The sequence below is a fragment of the Hemiscyllium ocellatum genome, chromosome 8 (assembly GCF_020745735.1).
Source record: "Hemiscyllium ocellatum isolate sHemOce1 chromosome 8, sHemOce1.pat.X.cur, whole genome shotgun sequence".
Classification (NCBI taxonomy): domain Eukaryota; kingdom Metazoa; phylum Chordata; class Chondrichthyes; order Orectolobiformes; family Hemiscylliidae; genus Hemiscyllium; species Hemiscyllium ocellatum.
The window spans coordinates 28803681-28823860 of NC_083408.1; the positions used below are offsets into that span (position 1 = coordinate 28803681).

General features: G+C 43.1%; 1 protein-coding gene across 1 annotated transcript in view; it reads left to right on the forward strand.

Moving 5' to 3' along the window:
- Positions 1–20180, forward strand: part of LOC132818041 (neutral alpha-glucosidase C-like) — a 125201-nt gene that overhangs the window by 99226 nt on the left and 5795 nt on the right. Inside the window, exons 21-22 of the mRNA XM_060828649.1 lie at positions 10099–10212; positions 14422–14534. Of these exons, the coding sequence (XP_060684632.1) occupies positions 10099–10212; positions 14422–14534 (227 nt within the window). The remainder of the gene's footprint in view (positions 1–10098; positions 10213–14421; positions 14535–20180) is intronic.

Below are 20180 nucleotides of genomic sequence, written 5' to 3' on the forward strand. Positions count from 1 at the left end.
TCCAGGTCCTCCTGCATATAGACTAGACTGCTTCAATATCTCAGAAGTCACAAATGTTACTGAATATTGTGCAATCATCAGTGAGTGTTCCCATAACTAATATTACGATGGAGGGAAGGTTATTGATAAAGCAGCTGAAGATGGTGTATATGCGTACACATTGAGCACTAATACAGAACATCACAGAATCGAAAAGCAGAAGGGAGACGATTTCATCTGCCTTGCCTGTGTTGCATCTCTGAAAGTGCCCACACCACAGCTTTTTCCCCATTACTGTGTAATTTTAGTTCTCTTCAAGTATGTGCCCAATAACTTTTGGGAAAGTTCAGTGGAATTTAAATTGACTACTCTTTTTGTGACTTGGAGAAAGTGAGGACTGCAGATGCTGGAGATTAGACTGGAAAAATGTGGCGCTGGAAAGGCACAGCAGGTCAGGCAGCATCTGAGGAGCATGAGAATTGATGTTTTGTGCATAAGCCCTTCATCAGGAATGGTTTAAGGCGGAAAGGTCGATTCTCCTGCTCCTCGGATGCTCCCTGATCTGCTGTGCCTTTCCAGCGCCACACTTTTCCACTCTTTTAATGAATATACTTAACAACTTAACAGATTTCAGTATTAAAGTCATTTTCCTCCACTCCTTCTAGTTATTTTGCTAATTATTTTAATTTGGTTATCAACCCACTTTCCAGGGGATGTAGGTTTCCTTATATTGAATACCTCTAATAGGCCTGCCCTTAATACTTTCTGCTATAAGGATAATATAAGCTTTTCCAAACTCTCCATAACTGAAAATCTTTAATCTGGTATTGTGTTAGCAAACCTCTTCCAAGTCCTCTCCAAAACCTTGATATCTTCTCTAAAGTATCTAGAGTTGTACTTAATATTCCCATTTATGTTTTTCCTTGGTTTCTAAAGTTTCTGGATGGCTCCCTTTTTTTTGACAATACCCATATTTGCAACATAAACATTTTTATAACTACTTCTTCATTTTTCAGCTATCTTAAAATATATGAGCATATGTATCTCCACATTCCTTTGTTCATGGTATTCCCTCAAATTAATATCATGAGTTAACACTGCTACTACATGTTGTTGTTCTTAAATTCTTCACTTTATTTTTGCCTGCATTAAATTTCATCTGTTGTGTGCCTGCACATTTTCACCAATGCCTGGATATTCTCCTGAAGTTTGCTGCTGTCATGCTATTTACTACATTGGAGAGTTTTGAATCATAATTAGACTTCAAAATTACACTGTGCACAAGTCAAATTTATTTATATGTAACTCCTAGAGGACCCCATTGCATACATCTCTCCAATCAGGAAAAATAATTTTCGCCTTCTTAACCTTTACTAGTTACTACCCAAGTTACTGCTGTCTCTTTGAGATGATGTGCTTCTATTTTTAATAAGCCTTTATCAAATTTCTTTTACAAGTCTATTAGGATTACATTTAATTCAATCATACCCACTGTTTGGGTGCTGTCTGGGACTAAAATAGCTTCTGATGCATGTGCACATATTTCTGCTGTGAGTTGTTTTGCATGCCATCTTGGTAAACTTGTTAGATAGCATCCACCCAAACTATTCAGAGCTGACCATTCATGACCCCTATCAACATGCAATGTTGACTCGATGCCACATTGCCATTTCAAGCTCAGAGCTCCCTCAGTCTCTTCTCTGATTCTCCCACAACTGAATCCATATTAAGAAAAGACAATATCATCAACACTATTTTAAAGGGATAATCAAAATTTTTAGCTAGTGTATTACTGACAATAGACATTTTTGTGTTGCATTCATTAGGGCAATTCTCAATGCCAAAGTAAAGGAAAAACAGCATCTTACATTATATGATAAGAGAGTGTGGATTGGCTGGTTTCTTATAATTCATTCACAGGCTGAGGATATCACTGGCTAGGTTAGCATTTATTCCACGTCCCTAATTTCCCAGAGGGCAGTTCAGAATCAGCCACATTGCTGTGGTCCAGAGTCACGTGTAGTCCAGACTAGATAATGATGGCAGTTTCCTTCCTTAAATTAGTAAACCAGTTGAGTCATTCTGACAATTGACAATAGATTCATGATCATCATTACACTCTTAATTCCATCATCTGCTAAGGCAGGATTCAAACCCAGAACACTGGCAGAAGTGGGTACTGCAGATGCTGGAAATTAGCTTCAAGATTAGAGTGTGCTGGAAAAACACAGCAAGTCAGGCAACATCCAAGGAGCACGGTTTTTGTCCGAAAAATCTAATCTTGATTCAAATCTAGAACATTACCTAGGTCTCTGGATTGACAATCCAGTATTAATGCCACTGGGTCATGCGGACGTCACTGAACTAGTCACCTGATTCTGTCACAGATTTCTCTCAGCATTCTGTTCTCATACAGTGTCATATCTTTAAACCAGTAGTTCATAAAGTCATAGTCATGGAGATGTACTTCACAAAAACAGACCCTTCAGTCCAACACATCCATGCTGACCAGATATCCTAACTGAATCTAGTCCCATTTTCCAGCACCTGGCCTATATCCCTCTAAACCCTTCCTATTCATATACCCATCCAGCTGCCTTTTAAATGTTGCAATTGTACCAGTCTTTGCCACTTCTTTTGGCAACTCATTCCATACACGGACCACCCTCTGCGTGAAAAAGTTGCCCCAAAGGCCCATTTTATATCTTTCCCCTCTCATCCTAAACCTATGTTCTCTAGTTCTGGATTGCCCCACCCCAGGGAAAAGACCCAATCCATGCCCCTCATAATTTTATAAATAGGAAATGTCAGGTTTGGAGAGGCAGTTGCACTTTCAGGCTAGATTGTATTAGATTAGATTACTTACAGTGTGGAAACAGGCCCTTCGGCTCAACAAGTCCACACCGATCCGCCGAAGCGCAACCCACCCATTCCCCTACACCTAATGCTACGTGCAATTTAGCATGGCCAATTCACCTAACCTGCACATTTTTGGACTGTGGGAGGAAACCCACGCAGCACACAGACACAGGGAGAATGCGCAAACTCCACACAGACAGTCACCTGAGGCTGGAATCGAACCTGGGACGCTGGTGCTGTGAGGCTGTAATGCTAACCACTGAGCCACCGTGCTACCCACTGTGCTAGCTCCGTCACATCAGGCAGACTCTACAATTCAGTGGAAATCTCGGCCTTCCTCTAGATTGAGTGAGGTGATGAAGTGATGCTCTGTTGGAGGGACTATCTTTTGGATGGGGACCTCTCTCACCCTCCAACTTGGGTACAGTAAGTCCCACAGCGATGTTTTGAAGCAGCAGTCAGATCTCCATTAGCTGGCCAACAACCAATGGAGGTTAAAAACACTCTGTCGGCAAAGAAATCCCTGAGCTTCCAGTTGCCTGCTACTTCAACGCAGCACCATATTCCTTATCCAACGTCCCTGTCTCAGGTTTGCTGCAGTGCTCCACTGAAGCTCAGTGCAAGCTGGAAGAGCAACACCTCGCTTAGGGACCCTGCAGCCTTCTGGACTCAATGTCGAGTTCAGTAACTTGAGGTTTTGAGCTCTCCCGTGTCTTTACCCAAATCCCCACGCACCATGCATTGTTATCGTATAATCTGCTATTACACACAACCCATTGTTAGCCTCTAATAATCCTCATTATAATAGCTTATTCACTCTTTCAGCCAGAAACTTACTCACTCCTTTGTGTGTCTAACTGTTCATTTCTCTCTCTCTTTGGGCTCTATTCCCACCTATCCTTTACTCCTTACCCCCTCTCTTAACCCTATCTTCTGCATATAAACCAAGCATTTTCTTAGCTACCATCAGTTCAGAGGAAGGGTCACTCAAAATGAAATGTTCATTCTGATTTCTCTCCACAGATGCTGCCAGACCTGCTGAAGTAATGTAGATTATTTGCTTACATATTTCACCACTACATGTGCACAAATTTGCAGCTACATTTCTCTACACCTCAATTACTATGAAGATTGGGAGAAATTTTTAAAAAGCTGATGGATGTTATCATCTAGCAGGGCCACTGAATTGTGATCAGAACAAGGAAAGATCCCTAAGACTTGATGAAACGTATCCCAGGACTTTGTGGTAGGCGAGGAAGAACGTTGCAGGGCCCTTAGTGGAGATATTTATATAATTGACACCCATGGGTGACGGGCTTGAACATTGAAGGGTGCCTAATGCTGGGCCGTTATTTAAGGAAGGCTGCAGGGAAATGCCTGAGAACTGCAGACCAGTGAGCCTTGCCTCCATTGTGGGGAAGTTGTTAGAGGGTAGATAGGATCTATGTGCATTTGGAGAGGCAAGGACTCATTTGAGATAGTTGCCTTTGCACATGGGAAACCCCGTCTCACAAATTTAATTGCATTTTTTGAAAGGGTGACCCAGAAAGTAGATGAAGGCAGTACAGTAGATGCTGTTTCCATGGACTTTAGCAAGGTAATGCCCGGTAGGTTGTTGAGTAAGGTTAAATCTCACAGGATTCAGGGAGAGCTAGCCAATTGGATACAAAATTGGCTTGACAGTAGAAGGCAGAGGGTAATGGTAGAAGGTTGTTTTTCAGACTGGAGGCCTGTGACCAATGATGTGCTGCAGGGATGGTTTCTGGGTCCACTGTTATTCATCATTTATATAAATGATTTGGATGAGAATTTAGGAGGTATGGTTAGTAAGCTTGCGGATGACACCAAGACTTGTGGTATAGTCGAGGGTGCAGAAGATTATCTGGAAATTCAGCGAGATCTTGATCAACAGGGCCAGTGGGACTGAGGAATAGCAGATGGAGTTTAATTTAAATAAATGCAAGGTGTTGCATTTTGGCAATGCAAACAAGGGTAGGACTTATAGTCAATGGTAGGGCCCTAGGGAGTATTACAGAACAAAGAGATCTTTGGTTACAGGTTCATAGCTCCTTGAAGATGGAGTCATAGGTAGATAGGGCGGTGAAGAAGGCTTTTGGTATGCTAGCTTTCATTGGTCAGAACATTGATTATAGGAGATGCAGCTGTATAAGATATTGGTGAGGCCACATTTGGAGCACTGTCTGCAGTTCTGGTTGCCCTACTATAGAAGGGATGTTATTAAACTAGAAAGAGTGCAGAAAAGATTTACTAGGATGCTACCTGTACTGGAACGTTTGTTATAAGGAGAGCTTGAATAGGCTGGGACCCTTTTCCCTGGAGCATAGGAGACCGAGGGATGACCTTTATAGAGGTCTATAAAAGTATGAAAGGCACAGATAAGGTAGTCAGCGAACAGCTTTCCCCCATGGTAGGGGCACAGGTCTAAGATGACAGGGAGAGATACAAAAAGGTCCAGAGAGGCAATTTTTCACACATAGGATGGTGAGTGCCTGGAATGGGCTGCAAGAGGTAGTGGTGGAAGCAAGTACACAAAAGACTTTTCCCTAAGTTGAAGTTTACTGCATGAACAATTTTCTCATAACTTGAAGGTGCTGGTGTTGGACTGGGGTGGGCAAGGTCAGAAGTCATTCCTGATGAAGGGCTTTTGCCCAAAATATCGACTCTCCTGCCTCCTCAGATGCTGCCTGACCTGCTGTGCTTTTCCAGCACCACACTCTCGACTCTGTTCTCCAGCATCTGCATTCCTCACTTTTGCCAAGGTCAGAAGTCAGATGATACCAGATCATAGTCCAACAGGTTAATTTGAAATCACAAGCTTTCAGAGTGTTGCCCCTTTGTCAGATGAAGTGAGAGAGAAGCACACAGGCACAGATTTTATAGGCAGAGACATCAATGAGCAATTTTTTTTCATAGGTATACATGCAACATGGCACAACTGGGAGAATGAGCACACGGGTGAGAAGCCAGAACATTAGTAGCCACAAGTGAGATGCTGGAAGACTGGAGGTTGGCTAACATGATGCCATTATTTCAGAAAGATGATAAAGAAAAGCCAGGGAACTATAGACTGGTGAGCCTGATGTCAGTGGTGAGTAAGTTGTTGCAGAGGATTCTGAGGGAGAGGACTTACATGTATTTGGAAAGGCATGAACTGATTAGGAATAGTCAGCAAGGCTTTGTGCATGGGAATCATGTCTCGCTAACTTGATTGAGCTTTTTGGAGAAGTGACAAAGAAGATTGATGAAGGCAGAGCAGTGGACATTGTCCATTGCACTTCAGCAATATGTTCAACAAGGTTCATCAAGGTCGATTGGTTATCAAAGTTAGATCATGGAACACAGGCAGAGGAAGCAATTTGGATACATAATTGGCTTGAAGGTGGTGATGGAGGATTGCTTTTCAGACTGGAGGCTAGTGACCTGTGTGCCACAAGGATTGGTGCTGGTTCCACTGCTTTTTGTCATTTATATAAATTATTTGGATGTGAATATAGGAGGTATGGTTAGTAAGTTTGCAGATGTCGCCAAATTTGGTGATGTAATGGAGAGCAAAGAAGGTTACCTCAAAGTACAAGAGGATCTTAATCAAATAGGTAAATGGACCAAGGAGTGGCGGATGGAGTTTAATTTAGATAAATATGAGGTGCTGCATTTTGGATAGACAGATCAGGCAGGACTTATACACTTAATGGTAAGGTCCTGGGAAGTGTTGCCAAACAAAGAGATCTTGGGGTGCAGGCTCCTTGAAAGTGGAGTCACAGGTAGACAGGGTGGTGAAGAAGGTTTTGGTACACTTGTCTTTATTTGACAGTACATTGAGTATAGCAGTTGGGAGGTCATGTTGCAACTACACAGGCTGTTGGTTTGGCCTCTTTTGGAACACTGCATCACTTCTGATCTCCTGCTGCAGGAAAGATGTTCTGAATCTTGAAAAGTTCAGAAAAGATTTACAAGGATGTTGCAGGGGTTGGAGGGTTTGAACGATACGGAGAGGCTGGACAGGCTGGATCGATTTTCCTTAGAGCATCAGCGGTTGAAAGGTGACATTATTGAGATTCATAAAATCATGAGGGGCATGGAGTAGGGTAAATAGACAAGGTATTTCCCCAGGGTAACCGAGTCAAAAACGAGAGGGTATAGGTTTAAAGTGATAGGAGAAAAATATAAAATGGATGTAAGGGCAATGTTTTCAGATGGGGGTGTTTATCTCTGGAATGAGCTGCGAGAGGAGGTGGTGGAGGCTTGTACAATTACAACATTTAAAAGGAATCTAGATAGATATATGATTGGAAGGAATTAGAGCGATATGAGCCAAATGCTGCCAAATGGGACTAGACTAATTTAGGATATCACGTTGGTGTAGACGAGTTGGACTGAAAGGTCTGTTTCTATGCTGTACATCTCTATGAATCAATGACATACAGAACAAGACAAGCTATGAAAACAAAAGAGAAAGAAAGATTCTCAGCAGAAAGACATATCCACCCTGGGTCTTCAGGGAGCAGTTTTCCTGTGGGAATCTCAGTGAAGAACAATGTCCGTAATTCAATCAGATGTCCTCACTGAGGTCTGACACCAAACGCAGCCACAACTATGGGCGGCACGGTGGCACAGTGGTTAGCACTGCTGCCTCACAGCGCCTGTAGACCCGGGTTCAATTCCCGACTCAGGCGACTGACTGTGTGGAGTTTGCACGTTCTCCCCGTGTCTGCGTGGGTTTCCTCCGGGTGCTCCGGTTTCCTCCCACAGTCCAAAGATGTGCGGGTCAGGTGAATTGGCCAAGCTAAATTGCCCCTAGTGTTAGGTAAGGGGTAAATGTAGGGGTATGGGTGGGTTGCGCTTCGGCGGGTCGGTGTGGACTTGTTGGGCCGAAGGGCCTGTTTCCACACTGTAAGTCTAATCTAATCTAATCTAATCTAAACTAAGAGTAAGGAATTACTGTAAAAGCAATAAAATTGATGATTATTTGTACTTCTGGATCCTCCTAGTCTTGAACAGAACCTCACAAGCCTATGGAAGGCAGAATACTAGATACCTATGATACATAGAAACCCCTTTTTTTTCAGAGTAATCTACAGCCATGATGGCAGCACTCTGTGCTTCCATTGCCTCAAGCTGAACTTGCACGTCAGCAGTCTGAGCTTTCAGCAGCACCCAGACCTTGGTGGCTGCTACTCATGCTAAAATGGAAGTTGGGATATTGGCCATCAAATGCTGTATCATGGTTGGGCCTACAAATGTCTGAACAAAATTAGCCACCATTTCCACACTGGGAAGGATGGACACCAAACTTTGTAACAAGCTCTGTGCTAATTTGGTCCTTAGCATTGAGCAGTGGCTATCTGACAGGCTTCCCATTACACCAGACATTATGTTGTGCCTACCCATCAGTGATTTTCTGTCACTACCTTTGAAATCCTCATCTCAGTCACCTGCAGTGGAATTGGTGTTTGATTTCACCTTTCGCTGAGTTTGACACCTTTACTGTTTCTGCCTTCAGAATGTTAACGCCATAGCGTCTTACTATGTGCTGATCCCACCTCAGATTTCTCTTCATACATATGCACAGTGTCACTGTCTGAGCTGACAAGAATTGTGTTGGTGTTCCCTCCACTGGCCAGGTTCCCTTTCAGGTATCTAAAAAAAACTATGATGAGGGGCCAAATGTAAGTGATGGGTACTTGTGTAGTTTATAAATCAAAACAGATTATGATTTGTTAGGAAACTGGAATGTGAGAAGAAGGACTAGGTATGAGGATAGCACCACCTTCATTGGTTTCAGCTCTGCCAGAGTTCATGACCTCAGCCATTGCCGCCTTCAAGAGTTGCCACCTTGTCTTGCAAGAGAGTGTAATGTATCAGTGTGTGTTGTGCATTTTGCATATGCAGCTGCCACTGTTGAATAAATGGCTGTATGTATAACCTGTGAAGCTGGTGGAATTGCTAAAGGTATGAGGCAAAGCTATAAATGATTGCTAGTTTGTAGAAATGCTTGTGGATAAAAAGGAAAATTGGTGAATTAGACAGAATTTGAGGGTAGTGGCACATTTGGATGTATATGGGATTGAAGGTAGGCTCATTAATGTTAATTGGTCTTGTGAGATAATTAAACATTTTATGGCAGGTAATACAAATCTTCAGTGCCACTGAACGTCTTCAATATCTACTCCAGCTGAGTTTTGCACATGTCCAAAGGGTTTCTGGACCCCTTCATAGACGACACCTCTCTTTCTCTCAGTCTCAGCTAAGATTTCCAGTGTAGCAGCTGACCCAATGATCTCCCATATTTTGTCATTCCTTTGTTCTGCAAAACATAGCAACTACACATTCTGCGTAATCCCCAGCATCTCCTGAGCCACAATGCTTCTTCCCTTTGCGCATAGTCAGTGCAGCCAACTGAAAAGCTGGCATGTTACCTGCATTTCACTCAATACTTATGGGTTAATTGTGCATCCTTATCTAATTTAGCCCCCCAAAAAATGTCTTTGGAACTAATCTTATCAACTCTGTTACTTTATCAGAGTAATCAGACAAGGCTTACCTTTCATCCGTGTGAGAATTAATTTTATCCTTAAAAATACATCCAAGTATTTTCCCACCAATGATTTAGAATGATGGCTAGTTTCTGTTTCCGGTCCAACTATGGCTGATGGTATTTTAATATCACTGAAAATTTTCCTTCAGCTTTATTTTTTTTCTTATCCCTTTCTGTAACCACTTTAAACCTAATAATAGCCTGATCACTATTATCCAGATATTCTTGTCTTGGAACACATTCCAGGTTCTTCATTCCAGCACTAGATCTAGCAATACTTCACTACTTATTAAGCTAAAATAATACTCATTCAGCAAAATTCTCCTGTAAGTATTTTAGGGAATTCGTAACTATTTTACTTTACTATTTTCCACCATTTCCTTCCTAATCTACATTAGAGTAATTTAAATCCTCTACTACCACTGCTCGATCATTTCTGTATTTCTTTGCAGTGTACCTACAGATTTCCTCCCTCTTCTTTTTCCTCAGCATGTACTATAGGTCCTATTCTTGTCCCTTAACTTGAATCAAATGGATACAGTCTTGGTTTGAACCCTGTAATTTGTCCTGTAATAAAGTGAAGAATCAGGGAAGACGAAAAAGATCATGTTTTCTGCAATGGCGATCCCCACCCCCCCCACCCACCAATACCAGTCGGGTTTTGTTTTTCTACAATTTTTTTGCAATAACCAGTTTCATTGCAGATACCCATTTATCAGCGTGGAGGCACCATCATCCCCAGGAAGACACAAGTGTTGAGGTCCACAAAGGCTATGGAGATGGTTTCCTATGCTTTATATATTGCACTGGATTCTGAGGTAATGGCTGTTTCTGCTCTGTATATTGTATTTTTGGGATGTTACCATGAACATGTCAAGATAAGTAAATCAAATGAATGGTCATATTCATAGTTGTGCATATGGGAGTCAAAACGCATGGAAATCTCATACTGAAGCTGAAAGGGATGTTTATCTGAAACATTGACAGCACATTCAGACATATTCCTGTGAGAAAGAAGGAATCCAGGAAGGGGATAAACCAATAATGGCTAACCAGGGAAATTGAGGATAATATCAGATTGAAAGAAAAATCATACAATGTGGGCAAGGTTAGTGGTAAGCCAGAGGATTGTGGAGTTTTAAAAACCAGCAAAAACATAAATGGGAGAAAATAAACTTCAAAGGTAAAATTTGCATGTAATGTCAAGATGAACAGCAAGAAATTTTTAAATATTTAGGAAGGAAGATAGATGCGAAAGTGAACACAGGTCCTTGAGAGAATGCAGCTGGGGAAATAATGATGGGGAACTAGCAAGTGGCAGAGGAGTTGAATAAATACTCTGCATCAGTCTTCACAGAAGGTCTCAGAATAAGGGGTCACACGTTTAAAATAGAAATGAAAAGGAATCCTTCTCTCATAGAACTGAATACCTACAGTGTGGAAACAGGCCCTTCAGTCCAACAATTCTACACCGATCTTCTGAAGAGTAACCCACCCATTACCTAACCCTATATTTACCCCTGACTAATAACCTACACTATGGGAAACTTAGCATGGCCAAACCCACGCAGACACGGGGAAAATGTGCAAACTCCACACAGACAGTCGCCCAAGGCTGGAATTGAACCCGGGTCCCTGGTGCTGTGAGGCAGCAGTGCTAACCACTGAGCCACTGTGCCACCATAGCTCATGAATCTGTGGAATTCTTTACAACAGAGGACTTTTGAAGCTGGATCATTAAATACATTTAAGGCTGAGGTAGACAGATTTTTAATCAGTAAGGGAATCAGGATTATATGGGAAAATACAGGAAAATGGAGTTAAGGATTATCAGAACAGCCATGATCTCATTGAATGGTGGAGCAGACTGATTGGGCTGAATATCCTAGTTGTGCTTTTATATCTTATGGTCTTATTCTGATCTAGAAAGGCTTGATTATGATGTGGGCTGCAGAGATTTTGGTTAAATGTCAGTTCCTAGCAATGCCACCACTTAACGATAGAAACTTCACTGGAATGTCAAAATTTACTCTTAACATTTTTGATCTCTACCCTAAAAAGTTCTGCAGAGAAGCCTTCTGATTCTGTTGCAACTTTGGCAAAAATCCTGGACGCACTACGTAAATAGAAAATCCACCCAAGCTGATTAATTTAGAGAAAAGCCAAGGCAATTCCTTTTAGTTATGTACAGCAGTGTTATGACTCACTTCAGTTCTCCAGTTTATATTATATTATAAATTCTTATCAACAGAGTGGGTGGAGTTATTTGCACTGTTTTGTAGCTGATTTCCTCGAATTCTAGGAGCACTAATTGCTGTTTTATAAGTGGTGCATTGTATTGGAACTTTGGGCAATTACAACATTTAAGAGGCATCTGGATGGGTATGTGAATAGGAAGGGTTTAGTGGAAATGGGCCAAATGCTGGAAAATGGGGCTAGATTTATTTAGGAAGTCTGATTGTCATGGACAAGCTGGACTGAAGGATCTGTTTCCATGTTATACAGCTGTATGACCATCCCTCAAAAGCTAATAAACAGTAACTGTGTAGAGGTATCATAGAATCCATGCAGTGTGGAAACAGGTCATTCAGCCCAGCAAGTCTGTGCTGACCATCTGAAGACCATCCCACCTAGAACCGTCCCCCCTACTCTATCCCTGTAACCCTGCATTTGCTGAGGCTAACCAACCTAATCTGCACACCCCTGAACATTATGGCAATTCACCTAACCTGCACTTCTTTGGACTGTGGGAGAAAACCGCAGCACCCAGAGGAAACCCACACAAACATGGGAGAATGTGTAAACTCCACACAGACAGTTGCTCAAGTGTGGAATTGAACCTGCGTGCTGTGAGGCAGCAGCGTTAACCACTGAGCCATCGTGCCATCCTAAGATGGAAGTCTGTATTTGTGTCTGCACTCATATCTCATGTGTAGTCAGCAAGATTTCTGCTAAGCAGTAATTCTGCTCTGGAATGCTCTTGAATGGATTGTCGGATATTGGATATTTGGTCTGTAAGCCACATTGTAAGTAGCGGGCTGCATCTTTGTGCTCCGAGCCATGTTACAGACAGAGGACAGAGACCGTCAGAACTCTTTTTATTCTCCTTATTTTCTGTCCTTAATGTCAGTTAGGCTTTGGTGTGTTTTCAAAACTTCTTTTTGGTAGTGCTAATTTTAAAAATGACTCACAACAAATTCTCCAGTATAAATTAACCTTTATTCACATTCTAAACTTCAGTTACGATCATAGATTGAAGCATTGGGTCTGTTCTCTTTGAAGAGAAGTTGGAATCGTTCTCTTTGGGGAGAAGAATGCTAAGAAGAAATCTGCGAGAGGTTTTGAAAATTATGATTGTTTTGGATAGGGAGAAGTTGTTCTCACTTTTTAAAGGAATAAGAGCAAGAGGTACAGACTTAAAAGGATCTGCAGCAGGAGCAAATATTTTCACACAGCAAATAGAGTGGAATACACAGCTGGCGGTGGTAGGTTCAGTTGACACATTCAAGAAAACATTGGACAATTATTTGTTTAGAAATAATGTACAAGGATATGGCAAAAAGACAGATATTACAATAGATACTGATGTTCATTTTCTGAGTTGGAGCAGTCACAATAGGCTAAACAGTCTGCTCCTGCACCGTAATGCTCCTGTGACATCCAGGGTGACCTTTGCAAATTCACACATGCACAGCAAACGGACACAGGCACGTAGAATTAAATAGGAAAGGAAACAGTTTTACAATTAGAAACATATTCAGAAGTTAAGGTTCGGAGATTTCCACATGACTGACAGTAGAGGTTGCAGGATTTATTTAAAGTTGGATGATACAGCAATAGATAGGGAAGAGGTTTGTCCTGCAGATGAATACAAGAATCTTTCCAGAACTAGGTTTCAAGGAAACTTGAGCTTGAGACTGACTTAACTATCAGCCTAGGAATGCAGCTTGCTCTTCTCCATTTCAATATTAAAACCAAATTGCTCAGAATCCAGAACATTATGATTTTAAAACTTTTCAAATGCAAAAAGATTATGTTATGGGCCCATCAATTTAAATGAACAATTAGTTTCTATCTCACTGATCAAGAGTCCATTGTTCATTTCAGGAGGTAGATTAGGCTATTAGCACTTCCACAAATATTACAAGTTTTAATGACTGTTCCTTTGTTACCAGACCCTGCTAGGACAACAGAGTTCTTTTTGTTGACTGCAATACCTGAACATTGAAAGGTTTGAAGTTACAGGATAATGGCATCTAATCACTATTGGAACTTGACAGAATTGTAGTCACTTTGCATCGTGGGATTATCATTTGCCTTTCTGTGACTAACAAGTGTTCTTTTCTAAATAGACAGGATAATAATATTGATTTAAATAGATGTTTTTGATCTCTCATATAAAACAGAAAGTGCTGGAAAAACTCAGCAGGTCTTACACTACCTGAGGAGAGAGAAACTGAGCTAATCTTTTGAGTCTGATGTGGAACTTCAAAACACTCACTGTTTCTGTCTCCACAAATCTTGCCTGACTTTCTGAGATTTACGAGCACTTCCTGTTTTATTTCAGATTTCCAGTTTCTAGTTTTTCAATTTTGATTTTGATCTTTTTCTAGTCTTCCTGATGTTAGAGCTACAATTATGTTAGTCATTCTCTTCTCCAGTTAAGATTTTTATTTATCATCCTCAGCAAAATGAATTGCTGCTGGAGGAAACTTTTGGTTTATGTGCTCAATATTTGCAATATCATCTCTGTATTCAATATGGCAGTTTGGAGATCCAGAGCAAGTAAGATTCATGGCAAATTAGCATTTTGTCAACGAATTGATGTGCTGCAAATGGGCATCTGGTGTAGCTTGTTATGTTCTCAGCCTATAACTCTCTCTGCCCATGCAATTGAACTGCGTTTGGGACTTTACAAGTGGTAAACCAGGGAGAAACAAATTGAAACTGCCAGAAGCAAATTGTATTAATTATTAGTTATCAGTTCTTCAGCTTTACATCTGATCTGTTCTTTACTTCTGTTGTAGAACTCAGCCATAGGCAAGTTATTTCTCGATGATGGGCATTCATTCAACTATCAAAGTAAGAATCAATTCTTACTCAGAAAATTCAGCTTCAAGGACAATACATTTTCATCAGTGTGAGTATTATTGGCAACTCAGCTTTCGATGTCACTCACTTAAAGAATTTTGGGTAAAAATCTCAACTTTTCGAAAGTACTTTTACTTGCTAGGTAATGCTAGCTATTAATAGTCTTTGATTATCACGAGGAAGCACATCTGGAACAGTATTACCTCAAGGGTAATTTTTATAAAGTATGTTACCAAAAGGACTCCTTTTAATAGTAGAGTTTTTATGATGGCTATTTCTAAATTAGAACATAGAACATTACAGAGCAGTACAGGCCCTTCAGCCCTCGATGTTGCACCGACCTGTCATACCAATCTGAAGTCCATCTAACCTACTGCAACTATTACTCGGTTCAGCATGAAATCATTTTCTAAAGTGAAGGTGGACACTAATGTCCTTTTATAAGATGAGAGTCTTACAGAGAAATAAAATCAAGTCACAATGTCTACAGCAGTAATTTACATATCATAGTAATAAAATAAATTTTCATCGAGAAGAACACTCTCCATGTTTGACAGGTCACACCTTACATTTGGCTGCCCATTTGTCAGATATAATGCACAGCCCTTTATTTTCAAATCCCTACAGTGTGGAAACAGGCCCTTCGGCCCAACAAGTCCACAACAACCCCCCTACCCCCCGGAGAGTAACCCATCCAGACCCCTACCCTATTGATCCATAATTATCCCTGACAAATGCACCTAACCTGCACAGTCCTGAATACTCTGGGGCTATTTAGCATGGCCAGTTCACCTAACCTGCACATCTTTGATTTATGGGAGGAAACTGGAGCACCTAGAGTAAGCCAACAATTTTTTCATTGCAAACTGAACACATGCCACTTAAGGTCCATAAGAGTGGAAGAAATAAAAATAGGAATAGGTTGTTGGCCCCTCGAGCCTGCTCCACCATTCATTAGGATCATAGCTAATACTGCATGTCTCACATCCACCTGCCTGCCCTTTACCCATAATCCTTGATTCCCAACCAAGAATCTTATTTCACCCTTAAATAACCACAAATACTTTGCCCCCACAGGTCTCTATGGCAAGGGTTTCCAAAGACTCTCAACCACCTGAGAGAAAAAGTTCCTCCTCATCTCAATCTAGAATTGGTGTCCCTTTTTTTCTGAAACAGTGCCCTCTGGTCCTAGACTGTTCCGTGAGGGGAAACATCCTCTCAGCAGTTACTCAGTCAAACCCCTTAAAAATTTTATATGTTTCAATGAGATCACTTCATTTCTTAGAGCATAGAACAGCACAGCAGAAGAACAGGCCCTTTGGCCCACCATGTCTCTGCCAACTATGATGCCATTCTGAACAAATCTCATCTGCCTGCATATGGCCTGTATGGCTTTGTTCCCCGTCTGTTCTTGTATCTGCTTAACGTTGCTGTCATATTTGCTCCTACCATCTTCTCAGGCAGTGGGAAAAAGACTGCAACTATCCACCCTATCAGTGCCTCTCATAATTTTAGATACTTCTCTCATGTCGCTCCTCTGACTCTAGTTAAAATGACCTTGGTTTGTCCAACCTCTCCATATAGCTAATGCACTCCAATCTAGACAGCATTCTGGTAAACTTCTTTTACACCCTCTCCAAAGCCTGCATGTGCTTCCTATAGTTTGATGACAAGACCTGTACACAGTACTCCAAATGTGGCCTAACTAAAGTTTTATAGAGCTGCAACATGACTTGCCAACTTTAATATTAAATGCCCCAACCAATGAAGGCAAGCAAGCCGTGCACCTTCTTTACCACCTTATCTACGTATGTTACCACTTTCAGGGTGCTGTGGACTTGTACCGCATGATCCCACTGTACAGCAATGCTCCTAAGGGCCTTGCTATTTACTGAAAACTTACATTTCTCTTCCTGGCATGCATATGGCTTCTCACCCTTCCCTCTCAGAATGAACAGTGTCTCTCAGAGATGTTCTTGACCCTGACACCAGGGAGGCAACACACCATCCTGGTGCCTTGCTCACAGCCACAGAAGCACCCCTGATTATAGAGTGCCCTATTATGACCACTCACCTGCACTTCAACCCTCACTGCTGTACACAGCCAATCATAGTGCCAAGGATCTGGCTGCTGCTATGCCTTTCTCTTGTGAAGCCATCCCCTGCAATACTATCCAAAACAGTATTCTTGTTTGAGGTAGAAATGGCTATAGGTGGCTCGTGCACTGTCTGCCTGACCTTGCTAGTGGTCACCCATCTACCTGGCTGAACCTGAAACTCCTATATGTAAAACTTCCTGCCTCCTGTATGCTCCTCAGTGAATATATTTTGCTGCTCCAACTGATCCATACGGTCTGAGAGGAGCTGCGGGTAGGCACATTGCCTGCAGACAAAGATGTCAGGGACATTTGACTCCCCCCTGATCTCCCACATCTCGCAGGAGGAGCATTCCACTCTGCACATTGCCATTACTGCACCTCTAGTAATCATTGGATTAAAAGAAAAGGGAAGGCCTAAGGCCGTATCTTGATGCTGCTCGGCCTCCTCAGTGAAGCCTGACATCACTTCTGAAGTTCACCAAAGCACACATTTTCACCTTGACAGCAGCATTTTGACCTCACAGACTACTCTTCAAATTGGCTGTTCTCATTTGAGTTGCCTCCCTTTATATGCCGGCAGGAAGGAACACTCTCAGAATCTCCCAGAATCCTCCTCAGTCACTCGTCACTATCACTCTGTTGGATGTTCTTCCTCCTATTGAGGACCAGGTCTCCCGCAAACCCCTTCTCAGTTATAGTGTCCAAGCCAACTTCTCCCAGAATCTCAGTCGCATCTCATAACCCCACTTTGAACTCTAAGATGAGAAAGCATTCCGAGAGTCTTAGTGTCAACGTGTGGTGGCGGTGGGCATTGTTGTCGGAATTGAACTTTGGATAGCATTGATAATGTCAGTTAAATTTCAGAGTCTTTGATCTGCCACGGAAATAATAAGGATTTAATATTTCAAGAAGGGAAGAGGCCTCACAAAGAACAGACTTATCTCGGGTCAGCAATAGACGAAGCAAATGTTATCCAGCAAGTTTGATTAACAAGCCTCTCCTCAACCCTATGGAAACCCCCAGAATTTGAGATAGTTCACCCTAGTATTGTTCATCATCCTGGATTGCTAAAGTTTCCCAGATTAGGCCATTTATCTCCTGGTGACTACTGCTGGTAACCTAGGGGAACTTTGCCCTTCCCTTTCAGTTCTTTGTCAACAGGGGCTGCCACATCAGATTAGTTCTATATGTGGATGACTCAAACTGGGACTCTGGGGTAAGAGGAAGAGAGTTAAAAGGTAGGGAGACTTATAGAGTTGGATTTGAAGGGTAAGTAAAATGACCAAGGAGCGGGTTGATCCTTGGATCAGGAAGAAAATCTGGGTGACTTGGAATTGGATGTGGTCAGTGAATTGCCTTGGGACTGAGGAATGGGTGATAGAGAGTTGTTTGGTGGTCAGTGAAGAGAGAATCAGCAGACCTAAGTTCAGGAAGTTTGCAGAGGAGAGTGAAGGAAATAGGAATTGAGATATAGCAGAATTGGTCTTCACTTCTGGGGAGAGATGGACATTGTGCAATCATCAGTGAACATCTCCACTTGAGCTTTTGATGGAGAAAAGGTCATTGATGATTCAGCAGAAGATGGTTGGACCAAGGACATGACCCTGAGGAATTCCTGCATTGATATCATGAAGCTGAAATGATTGACCACCTAGGAGAAAGTGAGGACTGCTGATGCTGGAGATCAGAGCTGAAACATGTGTTGCTGGAAAAGCGCAGCAGGTCAGGCAGCATCCAAGGAGCAGGAGAATCGACGTTTCGGGCATAAGCCCTTCTTCAGGAATGAGAAGCAGGCTAAGATAAAAGGTAGAGAGGAGGGACTTGGGGAAGGGGCATTGGGAATGCGATAGGTGGAAGGAGGTTAAGGTGAGGGTGACCGGCCGGAGAGGGGGTGGGGGCGGAGAGGTCGGGAAGAAAATTGCAGGTCAAGAAGGCAGTGATGAGTCTGAGGATTGGGACTGAGATAAGGTGGGGGGAAGGGAAATGAGGAAGCTGGAGAAATCTGCATTCATCCCTTGTGGTTGGAGGGTTCCTAGGCGGAAGATGAGGCGCACTTCCTCCAGGTGTCGTGTTGCCATGGTCTGGCGATGGAGGAGCCCAAGGACCTGCATGTCCTTGGCGGAGTGGGAGGGGGAGTTAAAGTGTTCAGCCACGGGGCAGTTGGTTTGGTTGGTGCAGGCGTCCCAGGGTGTTCTCTGAAACGTTCCGCAAGTAGGCGGCCTGTCTCCCCAATGTAGGGGAGGCCACATGGGTGCAGTGGATGCAGTAAATGATGTGTGTGGAGGTGCAGATGAATTGGTGATGGGTATGCAAGGATCCCTTGGGGCCTTGGAGGGAAGTGAGGGGGGAGGTGTGGGCGCAAGTTTTGCATTTCTAGCGGTTGCAAGAGGAAGGTGCCGCGAGTGGAGGTTGGGTTGGTCGGGGGCGTGGACCTGACGAGGGAGTCGTGGAGGGAGTGGTCTTTCCGGAACGCTGATAGGGGAGGGGAGGGAATTATATCCTTGATGGTGGGATCTGTTTGGAGGTGACGGAAATGACAAAGGATGATATGATGTATCTGGAGGTTGGTGGGGTGGTAGGTGAGGACCAGTGGGGTTCTGTCCTGGTGGCAATTGGAGGGGCGGGGTTTAAGGGCGGAGGAGATGCGGTGGAGAGCATCATCAACCACGTTTGAAGGGAAATTGTGTTCTTTGAAGAAGGAGGCCATCTGGTATTGGAACTGGTCCTCCTGGAAGCAGATGCGGCAGAGGCGAAGGAATTGGGAATATGGGATGGCGTTTTTACAGGGGGCAGGGTGGGAGGAGGTGTAGTCCAGGTAGCTGTGGGAGTCAGTTGGTTTATAGTAAATGTCCGTGTTGAGTCGGTCGCCCGAGATAGAAATGGAGAGGTCTAGGAAGGGGAGGGAGGAGTCTGATACGGTCCAGGTAAATTTGAGGTCAGGTGGAAGGTGTTAATAAAGTGGATGAACTGTTCAACCTCCTCGTGGGAGCACGAGGTAGCATTGATACAGTCATCGATGCAGTGGAGGAAAAGGTGGGGGGGTGGTGCCGATGTAGCTGTGGAAGATGGACTGTTCCACATATCTGATGAAGAAGCAGGCGTAGCTGGGGCCCATGCGGGTGCCCATCGCTAATCCTTTGGTTTGGAGGAAGTGGGAGGATTGGAAAGAGAAGTTGTTCAGAGTGAAGACCAATTCAATCAGTCGAAGGAGGGTGTCAGTGGAAGGGTACTGGTTGGGTCGGCAGGAAAGGAAGAAGCGGAGGGCTTTGAGACCTTCGTGATGGGGGATGGAGGTGTATAGGGACATGGTGAAGATAACGTGTTGGGGGCCGGGGAAGCGAAAATCATGGAGGAGGTGGAGGGCGTGGGTGGTGTCCCGAATGTAGGTGGGAAGTCCTTGGACTAAGGGGGACAGGACCGTGTCGAGGTATGCAAAGATGAGTTCAGTGGGGCAGGAGCAGGCTGAGACAATGAATCGGCCAGGGCAGTCAGATTTGTGGATTTTGGGCAGGAGGTAGAAACGGGCGGTGCGGGGTTGTGGGACTATGAGGTTGGAGGCGGTGGATGGGAGATCCCCTGAGATGATGGTTTGGTGG